Source organism: Humulus lupulus, chromosome 8 (genome assembly GCF_963169125.1).
Source record: "Humulus lupulus chromosome 8, drHumLupu1.1, whole genome shotgun sequence".
Taxonomy (NCBI): Eukaryota; Viridiplantae; Streptophyta; class Magnoliopsida; order Rosales; family Cannabaceae; genus Humulus; species Humulus lupulus.
Genome location: NC_084800.1, coordinates 40,656,467 through 40,667,788, shown reverse-complemented (window position 1 = coordinate 40,667,788; position 11,322 = coordinate 40,656,467). Strand labels below are relative to the sequence as shown.

The following is an 11,322-nucleotide window of genomic DNA, read 5'->3' as shown; positions in this document are numbered from 1 at the left end:
TTAGTTGAGTCGTATATGGTGTTAGGGTCCATGACTAACTCATGTTGTTACTTCACAAACTCTTTAGGACCAGTCTTGGTACATGGATTCCGGGGCGTCTCACCATTTTACACCTAATCTCAATATGCTTGAATTCGCATCTCCGTATATGGGTAAAGATCAAGTGATTGTTTGCAATGGTAAGCAATCTTCTATTCGCATGTTGGTACCTCTTCCATTTCTACTCCACACTATGTGCTAAAATTGAGTCGTGTTTATCATTCGTCTTCTCTTACCAAAAATCTTCTTAGTGTTTCTCTATTGTGTAATGATAATCATGCCTATATTGAGTTTCATCCCCATTTTTTTCTTGGTCAAGAACCAGGTAAACCACCGGGTTCTTCTGCGGGGTTATCTCGATAATGGGCTCTACAAAGTCAGCCACTCTTCTTCGAGTCTCCTTGCATCTTCTTTCTCTCCCCATCTTCATCTCACTACCAGTAATCCTTCCAACTTGTGGCATTTTCACTTGGGGCATCCTCATTGAGATGTTGTTCGCACTGTGTTGTCTCTATGTACTGCTTGTCAATTGGCTAAGTCTCATCATTTTCCTTTTCCTTTTTCTAGTTCTCGTTCTCAGTCTATGTTTAATTTAGTTCACACTGACTTACGGGTGCTTCCCCTGTTATTTCCATTATCGGTGTTAGATATTTTGTACTCTTTATTGATGATTTTACCAGATTTACATGGTTTTATTTACTTCATTCCAAAGACCAAGTTTACAATGCTTTTTTTACAATTTCAAGCAATGGTTCATACGCAATTTCAATGTTCTATTAAACGTGTCCATTTAGATTGGGGTGGTGAATTTTGCTATTTACATTCTTTTTACCCAAAACTTGGTATTCATCATGAGGTTTCATGTCCATATACTCCACAGCAAAATGGAAGGGTAGAGCGTGAAAATAGGCATGTTGTTGAGACAGGGCTTGCCTTGATGGCTCATGCATCTATTCATCAAAATTATTGGTCTTTTGCCTTTGCTACTGCGATCTATCTCATAAATAGATTGCCTACTCGGTTGTTACACAATAATTCTCCTTATTTTCTATTGTATGGTAAACAACCCACTCATCATCATTTTCACACCTTTGGGTGTCAATGCTTCCATTTCTTGGGTCCTTATATAATAAACATAAGCTGGATTTTCGCTCACCATCGTGTGTTTTTCTTGGATATAGCAGTAACCATAAGGGCTATCTGTGTCTTTTGATTTCCACTAGTCGCATTTATGTTACCAGACATGTTGTCTTTAATGAGGACTTTCCTTTTGTTACTGCTCCCTCTGTGTCTCCTTCTCCCCCTTCTCCTCTTCCTATTATCTCTCCTTTACCTTTTTTCCTTTGGTGTGTCTTCTTCCCATTCCTCTTCTTCACCTTCTTCATCTTCCATATCTCCACCTACCTCTTCCCTCATTCTCACTCTCTTGATGAGTCTGTTTCCCTCTCTTATAGTTCTTTACCATCCAGCTCTCATGTTCTTCATCCTGAGGTACCAACTTCCAATACTCATCCCATGGTCACATGATCAAAGGCAGGTGTGTTCAAACCAAAACTACTTTGTGTTATTGCTGCCTCTATTCCTATGGAGCGTTCTTCCTATGTTAAAGCTTCTATTGATGCCCGTTGGGTGGCTGCTATGCAACGTGAATTTGATGCTTTGCAGTCTCAAAATACATGGTCCTTGGTTCCTAAGCCCATGCATTGTAGAGTCATTGGTTCCAAGTGGGTTTGTCGTGTTAAATTTCATTCTGATGGTTCAGTGGACAAATTTAAAGCCTGTTTGTGTTATGCCCTAATTAAAACTCAATTTTTTGTAATCTCATTTATTATCAATAAAAGAATAGAAATCATATTTTGACTTGGTCAATCACTTTGCTCACATGTTTTATTTTCATGATTATTTGTTTAATATAAACTACTATTAAATCCCGAGCATATAGCTAATCGTATTTATAGTGACGTAATCACAGTGAAATATAAATATGATTATAAGTTCAAAATAAGTTAGTCCTAAGATTAGTCAGTGCACTGGATTTACACTGACTTGTGAATCTACGATATGATCTACTTACACATTGTAGTGTTATGTTCTTTTAAAAATATTAGCAAAGTACAATTGATAGGATAAATAAACATATCGTTATTATCTATTCTAGTCATATCATATAGTTGATCATAGGTTAATTCAATCTCAATTTTGAATGGTTAGTATTCTAATTGATTGTATTATTTGAGTTATTTGACTTGTTCAATACCAGCTTACCCTACAAACTAGCCCATACTTACATCTTGGGAACTCGGCAGTATAATTGAGTGAGAGTGTTAATGTAACGCCCTAAACTCCAGGGACCGTTACGGTGCGCATTATAAACAGTGCTAAACTTGCTAACCGAGTCATTTGGCCAAAATCGTGTAACTAGGTACGGTTAGCGATTTAGGGATTAAAAATTTCGGTTAAGATGTAACGTTTCATTAGAGTGTTTACTATATACATTGGGATCCCAAAAATATAATTTAAAGGTCTATTACAAGAAAATATTTACAACCAGTTGATTTAAGCGGCAAAACAGGGTTTAACCCTAGTTCCTCTTTCAACCCTCGGTTATGGCAGTCGAGTAGCCGCATATGTACACATCGCCCCCTAAGCTCTCCAACTCAAGGATGGTCCAGCTTTCTTTTGTCTTTACCTGCACCACATAGCACTCGTGAGCCGAAGCCCAGCAAGAAAGCTCAATATTCTCATGAACAATCATATCTGGCATGCCTACCAAACATAGCTATATTCAAGCATGAAAATAAATTCAGATAATGTTGGGGAATCTAGGATAAGAAATCCTGCCCTCCTGATTGGATGACTATCAAGTCAATCCTAATCATATGAGTGATTTAACACTTGAGGTTCTGGTAAACCATACTAAGTGACTGACAAGCAAGTCACCACGGGGCTCAGCACCCAAATCCACGCAAATGATGATCACCATGATCATACAGAGCTTTTAGCCCTGAGCAGATGAGTGAATATCACTTTGAGGTTCTGTTAAACCATAATGAGTGACTGACAAGCAAGTCACTATGGGGCTTAGCGCCTATAGCCGTGTGACGGAACCGTCACCTGGGCTTTCCTACAATGGCTCTGATCAGATGAGTGACTGTTTGGTAAGTCACACGGGGCTCGGCATCCACAGCCATGTGACTAAATAGTCACTGTGGCTCTAAGTAACTAGCCTTTGGCTAGACAAGCGCTTGTAGTATTCATCGAACTTGAGGTCGGTCCGACATTAATGCTCTTATTGAGTCATCTAATGCAGATGTCGATTAGATCTAATCTTTTATCGGCTCATTCATGACGCTTATGCCGTTTCTGGCTCTTAAGTCGGTAACATACAACCAATGCCAAATCTGAATGGTTAGGGCCATGCACAAGTAAGCAATGCTATCATACATATATTATATGTCAAATATCCAAATACAGGGCATTCAACATGCTTACTTAACAATTGCTAGCACAATTGGAATCATATTCAATATTCATAGCATGCCCTAATCACATGTTTCTCATGCATCACATTTAAACATCCAACATGCATCAAGAATAACCATGCATGTCACATATGGGGTGAAGTTTTCTTACCTCGGGTTCGAGCAAGAATTAATAAAAGAACGACCCTTGAGAACGATCAATCCTTTGATCCTTTAGCAGTCACCTAGTCATAACCAAATATGGGTTCCCATCAATAAAGTAAATCAATTATGACCCTCCAGGCCTCCTAATCAAGGTCCTAAACGTTATTAGGAAATTTGGCGCATTACAGTTAATCATAGATATGAACATCTATAGCTTCTGATGAAGAAGTAAAATGATGGTTTCCTTTTAGTTTGGTTCAAGGTGCTAAATGATAGAGATCTTATTTCAGTAATTAATATTAGTTTACTGATATATCATTTGCAAGGAACTAAGTGTTTTAAGGATATATTATACAATGAGGGGCAAAACAGTATTTTAGTCCCATCTCATTGTAAACCGTCTATAGAGGATTAAGTGAAAATTATGGTTGTAACAATGGATATTTAATAGCGTATCTATATTTGTATAGAGCGTTCTATGAATTCAAGAGTGCAATTCCAAGTCTTTAGTAGAGTCGCGAGGAATTAATAAGTTAGTAAATTTATTTGTTAGATTTATGATAACTTATTGGAGCTTGATTTCATAGGCCCATGGTCCCCACTGTACCTTGGATAAAATCATCTAGATAGTCTCAATCAATTGATTTAATTATCAATTAGAATTATCAAAGTTGACCAGGTCAATTTTGGATAGTTTCACATAATTATGTAATTTAGAGAAGAAAAGAGAAATTATGGCAGATTTATTAATTAAGATAAATTACTATCTAAATTAAGAAATAATTTAAAATCAAGGTTCAAATTATAAATAATTAATTTGATAAAGGATTTAGTTAATTAAATCAATAGAAAATAATACAGGTCTTAATTTTAAGTCCAATGGACTTATAATTAAATGAGAAATTTCACGGGCCTAAAACCCATGATAATTTCGACCTAGGGCTAATTATTGGCTATTATTTTATTGATTTTTTAATTAAATAAATGACCGAAATAAGTCTATAAAAGGAATGTTAAGAGAGAGTTGAAAAAAAGAAGTTAAGATTTCTGAGACACTAGTTTTCTGATAGGTTTTAGATTCTCTCTAAACATAAGTCATTTTCTAAGCCTTATTGTTATTTTCTCTTCTTCTCTCTGTATCTATCTCATGTGTTGAGAATTTCTCACTCTAGTCTAGGTGATTCCAAGGATACTTTGGAAGACTGAAGAAAATTGAAGATCGGTTCAGTTTTTTGGTAATACTCTGGGACAGAAAGGATACAAGGGTTAGAGAAACTGAAGGAAGGACTCATTCATTCCGATGCGTATAATGTAAGTATTCTTATCATTATTTTTCTTTGAATTCAATTTTAGAAACATGTTCTAGGTTATCTCATATTAATTTGTTTAATATTAGATCTACATGAAAATAAATAAAGATCATGTATAAGTTTTCCTAACAGTTTGGTGGCTCAAGGATTTCATCAAACTCATGGCTTGGATTATCATTAGACTTTTAGCCCGGTGATCAAACCTACCACTATCTGTTTGGTGTTGAGTATAGCGGTATCGCGTCATTGGCCTCTTCACCAATTGGATGTGGAAAATGCATTTTTACATGGGGGTGTTCAAGAAGATGTTTTTATGGCTCAACCTAAATGATTTGTTGATGCTTCTCAGGCTCATCATGTATGTAAATTGCATAAATTTATTTATGGTCTTAAGAAATCACCTCGGGCTTGGTTTCTAAAATCTAGCTTCACTCTATGTGACTGGGGATTTGTTGATTTTGTTGTTGACACTTCAACGTTTATCTATCATCACTCTGGTCATATGCTGGTTGTTCTTGTACATGTCGATAATATTATCGTCACTGGTTCCTCTTCTTCTCTTATTGATGATTTATTGTGATATATGTCCACTCAGTTTGTTGTGAAAAACCTTGGCATGTTGCATTTTTTTTTCTGGGTGTAGAGGTTCGTCCATCGTCTATTGGTTGACATCTCAGCGAGATGAAATATATTTTGGATATTCTTACTTGGACAGGTATGCTTGACTCTAAACATGTACCTAAACCTTTTGCTTCTGCCTCTTTATCTCTTCATGAGGGTGTTCCTCTTGCTGATGCTACTCAATATCGAAGTATCCTTAGGTCCTTGCAATATTGCACCATCACTAGACCAAATATATCCTTTGCTGTTAATTGGCTTTATCAATTCATGCATGCTCCAACAAATACGCATATGTTGGCTGTCAAACGACTACTTCGTTACTTGAAAGGTACTGCTACTCTTGGCTTAGGGATTCATCACCAATCTGCTCACTCTCTTTTTTTGTTACACAGACGCTAATTAGGCGTCTTGTCCGGATGATCGAAGGAGTACGAGTGCCTACCGTCTGTTTCTTGGTCACAACTTGATTTCTTGGTGTTCTGCCAAGCAAAAGGTGGTCTTTCGTTCCAGCACTGAGTCAGAATATCGTGCTCTCACCAATGGGGTTGCTGAAGTCTCCTGGGTTGTGTCTTTGCTATCTAAATTGTAGCTTCCCTCTTCTGTGCCAATGTTAAAACCCTTAATTTGGCCTCTAATCCTGTCTTGCACTCTTAGTCTAAACATGTGGAAATTGATATCCATTTTGTTCGTGAAAGAATGACCTCTGAGCATATTGTTTTAGCTTATACAACTTCTGAGAACCAATTGGCTGATTGTCTTACCAAATCTCTGCCTACTGCACGGTTTCAATCTCTTAGGACCAAACTCACAGTCCTCCCTAGGCCTGTGACTTTGAGGAGGGATGTTAACGCATAGTATTATGCTGTGTTATTTAGCATTAAATATGTTTAGTTAATTATGTTATTAGTGTACTTGGGTACTGGTATGGGTTTCTTAGTTGAGTCGTATATAGTGTAAGGGTCCATGACACACACACACACACATAGGCGGACCTACCTATTACCCAGGGGGGGCAATTGCCCCTGCTGACTTTTCCAAATCCCTTTTAGTTATTTGCTAAAAATATAAAACTTTAATGCCAATTACTTCAATCACGTGTAGTGCCCCCCTCAAATATCTCAAAAAGTAACTTTCTACATAAATTAAAAATAATAATATAATACTTCAAAAAAATAATAATAATATAATAAAATAAACTCTTAAACTTCTATCAATACACATCTTTCCACTCACACCACCTTTTTCTATCTATCACTAATCATTATCAGACTATCACACTTCTCTATAATCCTACTACTCTCTCTCTCTATTCCTTATTATTTTTTTTTATCTTCTAACATATCACTTATGAGTTCTTTATCTTCTAACACTTCTCTATAATGCTATTTACTTCTAATCTATTCCCTGTACGAATCTTTTAACTCAAAGTCTCAAAGACTAAAATCTAAACCTACTCCAAGACTCCATGACTGGATCTGGGACCACATTTTCAAAAGGTAAGTTTATAATATATAATATAATATTTTACTTTTTAGAATATTTGATGCTTAGACATTGGAGTTATCTTTAATTCTTTATCTACATTGCAATTGTCAATAGGTTTTAAATAGACAGTAATTTTTTTTTTCATTTAGTTTCATATGCGCTTTGAATTGAAATGCATGCCCATTTTTCTTATTGTTTTGGAAAATTTATTTTTGATTACTTATCCTAAAAAAAGCCAATAAATTGGACAAGAATAATATATAAATATAACAGATCATAGATTGGATTTATATTAATAGACAAATTGACATTAATTTATTAACAATTAATATATATGTAATATGTTTATGTTTATGTGCTATATATATATTTGCAGCTTTATAATTATAATTATGCCTCATTGTCCATGTTTCTTCTATAAACAAATTATTCAATATAGACCATTATTAATATATTTTACAGATAATAATTTCTTGTTTTATAAATTTATTTTTATTTCATATTTGAAACAGGTATGGAAAGATATTATAAAAGAATTGATCCAAATTTATCACATCCTCCGGCACCGAAAGTAGATATTGATTGCAATACAAAAAGCCATTGCAGTACAAAGAGACATTGCATCTCAATTGATATGAGTGATCTTCCTACTGATCCTGGACTGCGAATTCCAATTTCAGATTATAGCCTGAATATTCAAGATCAAATTCGAAGACATTATTTGCAGCAAGGGCCTTGTAAACCAAAAAATCATAAATTTCTTCCGAAACTTTTTGGAGGCGTGGAGCGTCGGTTCAACATTGAATGGTATGATCAATTTCCTACTTGTTTAGAGTATAACATCGATAAAAATTCCACATTTTGTCTATATTGTTATCTTTTTAAGCAAAATAATGGAAAACAAGGTGGTGGTGAGATATTTGTTAGTAAGGGTTTTTCAAATTGGAAGAAAACAGAAACATTTGCAAATCATGTTGGAAAACATGATAGTTCTCATTACGAATGTTACAAGAAATGTGAAGCCTTGATGAATGAAAAACAACAAATTCAACACATTTTTGTCAAGAAAAACGACACAGATCAAAAAAGTTACCGTGTTCGATTAACTGCATCAGTTGACAGTATTCGATTTCTTCTACGACAAGGTCTTGCATTTCGTGGTCATGATGAGTCTGAAGATTCTAATAATCAAGGTAACTTTCTTGAACTTCTAAATCTTTTGGCTGATCATAATGAGGAAGTTAAAGCCGTTGCTTTGAAAAATGCTCCTGAAAACCTTAGATTGACTTCCCCAAGGATTCATAAAGACATTGTAAATGCATGTGCTATTGAAACAATTGATGTTATTATTAAAGACATGGGAGATGTTGTATTTTCTATTTTAGTTGATGAATCTCATGATGTATCTATAAAGGAGAAAATGGTTGTAATGTTTCATTATGTGGACAAGAGAGGGTATGTGATTGAACGATTCATAGGCATTGAACATGTTCCAAATACAACAGCAATCTCACTAAAAATAGCAATTGATAAGCTATTTTCAAAGCATGGGTTGAGCATATCTAGACTACGAGGTCAGGGATATGATGGAACTAGTAACATGAGTGGAGAATTCAATGGTTTGAAGAGTATTATCATGAAGGAGAATGAATGTGCTTTTTTTGTTCACTGTTTTGCTCATCAACTTCAATTAGCACTCATGGGTGTAGCCAAAAAACATGATTTAATAGGTATTTCTTTTCTTGTAATTATATATTAATACTTGTTATTTAATAAACTATGTAACTATGTTTCCATTTAATGATTTTTATTTAATGAAAAAATTAGGTATGTTGACGCGGTTCTTTGCCAACAGGTAATTAAAAGAATAAGAGAAAGAGATTAGTGCTAATAATGAACCGAAACAGATATATGATCTTGGTAAATGGAAAGGTGACTCAAGACACGGTTTTTAAGTGGTTCAAAGGTTAAAATCCTTCTACTCCACTAGTCAGTATTATTGCTTTATACTGGGTATTTAATTACAGGGCCTTTTTTTACAATTGAGAGTCCAACCCTTATTAAGTCCTAGGGTCTCCATATTTATAGGAGAAGGCACCTGGGAGTTGGTAAGAAGGTCATCCCGTGACCCTCTTATCTATTATATCAACTCTGTGACATTCATGAGTAATTCCTAACCCTGACACATAAGTGTGGTCAAATCAATAGGTAAGGAGATAATGGGCCACACGGCCCAATCCAGTCGTGGGTGTCTGAATACGCACGTTCCTACTGCGTGTCCGAGAAGTCAGGGGGATATCAAACACGTGATGTCTGATATATGCACGTTTACCTTGCGTGTGTAGACCTTATAAAGGATCATGGCCTCCATATCTAGCTTTTACCACGAGCTGCACACTTGACTCGACCTTAGGCCTTCAGAGTCCTTCCCCTAGCCTTGGGCAATCTTGGCGAGCCCTTGGGGTCTTCCCGAGCTAAGGAGGTACGACCTCGAGACGGAAGCTCCGGTATTGGGGTTGTTCATGAGGTAATCATGGCTAGGCCGCAGCTCGGTTTGCTAATTAGCCCGTGGGAAATCCAGGGCGTACAAGGTACTTTTCTCACTGTGGTATCCAATGTGGTGAATATTGTTGGAGCATCATCTAAGCGTCGTGACATTCTTCGAGAAAAACAATCTCAGAAAGTCATTGAAGCCTTAAAAAGTGGACAACTTTCAAGTGGAAAAGGCTTAAATCAAGAAAATGGGATTAAGCGTCCATGTGATACACGATGGGGATCACACTTTGGCACTTTGGTAAGCTTCACTATCATGTTTTCATCTATCCTTGATGTACTTGAGGAAATTACAAATGATAGTTTGAATAGTGACCAAAAATATGAAGCATCTATTATGTTACAAGTGGTGCAATCATATGACTTTGTGTTTAGTTTGCATTTGGTAAAAAATATACTTGGAATCACAAATGAGTTGTCGCAAGACTTACAAAAAGGTGATCAAGATAATGTGAATGCCATGGATTTAGTTAAAGTATGCAAGGAGCAATTACAAATAATGAGAGATAATGGATGGGATTCCTTAGTAGAAGAAGTTTCTAAGTTTTGTGTGGAATTCAATATCGATGTTCTAAATATGGATGGAATGTATTGTGCTCAAGGAAAATCACGACGTAGAGCTCCGAAGCTTACAAATTTTCACTATTTTCGTATTGATTTTTTCAACAGTGTGATAGATTTACAACTACAAAAGCTAAATAGTCGTTTTATGAGGCTAACACTGAGTTTCTACTTTGTGTAGCATGTTTGTCTCCAAATAATTCTTTTGATGCTTTTGACAAGGAAAAGCTAATTCGTCTTGCTTAGCTCTATCCTCATGATTTTTCTACAGTGGATTTGAGGATACTTGAATTTCAACTTCAAACTTATGTTGATGATCTGCGTTCACATACTGAATTTTCAGAATTGAAAGGAATTGCTGACCTTTCAAAAAGATTAGTGGAGACAAATAAACATGAGGTATATCCATTGGTATATTTGCTTATTAAATTGGCATTAACACTCCCAGTTGCAACAGCTTCAGTAGAAAAGGCATTTTCAGCTATGAACATTGTGAAAAATCAAATGCGCAACAAAATGGGAGATGAATGGTTGAATGATAGCTTGACTGTGTATCTTGAAAAAGATATATTCAATACTATTGACAATGAGACTATTATTCATCGTTTTCAAAACATAAAAACTCGTCGATGACAACTTTAAATATATGTGTTGAATGATTGCTTTTTATTTTGTTAACTTTTTGGAATATTGAGAATGTTTTTTAAGCATCAGTTTGAATGAGTTTGTAATCAATATTAACTTTTTAAATATTTACACAGTAAATTTGTTGTTTTTTTTTTTTTTTTTGGCATTGAGAAATTTTTTTTGTTAGAAATTTTTTTTTATGCCCCCCCTTGTATCAAATCCTGGGTCCGCCACTGCACATACACACATATATATATATATATCTTTTGTACATTTTTCAGCTCAAGGAATTCAATAGAGTCTTTTCATTCCTTCAAATATATTTATCTTCGGTATCGCTATTGATGCAATATAATATCGGGTCTCATATATTTGAATTTAATAAGTATTATGAGGTATCGTTAAGCAATTATGAAGTCACGTCTCATGTAGTGTTGAATACTTTAAAATATCAAATAACAAAATTTATAGTTGTGCCACCCACTACCCTTGGCAATACT

At 35.3% G+C, this 11,322-nt stretch overlaps 1 protein-coding gene across 1 annotated transcript; it reads left to right on the top strand.

Annotated features, from left to right (window-relative positions):
• Nucleotides 1-1,623: 1,623 nt before the first annotated feature.
• Nucleotides 1,624-10,828, top strand: LOC133795301 (uncharacterized). The gene is made up of 6 exons (XM_062232756.1): nt 1,624-1,819; nt 5,691-5,924; nt 7,594-8,811; nt 9,718-10,222; nt 10,304-10,359; nt 10,467-10,828. The coding sequence occupies exons 1-6, from the start codon at nt 1,624-1,626 to the stop codon at nt 10,826-10,828; spliced, it is 2,571 nt and encodes an 856-aa protein (XP_062088740.1).
• Nucleotides 10,829-11,322: the final 494 nt, after the last annotated feature.

Bases quoted from the DNA above. Each gene is read 5' to 3' on its own strand.
- LOC133795301 (XM_062232756.1), top strand. From the start codon at position 1,624: ATGGAGCGTTCTTCCTATGTTAAAGCTTCTATTGATGCCCGTTGGGTG. The intron at 5,925-7,593 runs GTACTGCTACTC...TATTTGAAACAG, and splicing joins ACTACTTCGTTACTTGAAAG to GTATGGAAAGATATTATAAA. The intron at 8,812-9,717 runs GTATTTCTTTTC...ATATTGTTGGAG, and splicing joins CAAAAAACATGATTTAATAG to CATCATCTAAGCGTCGTGAC.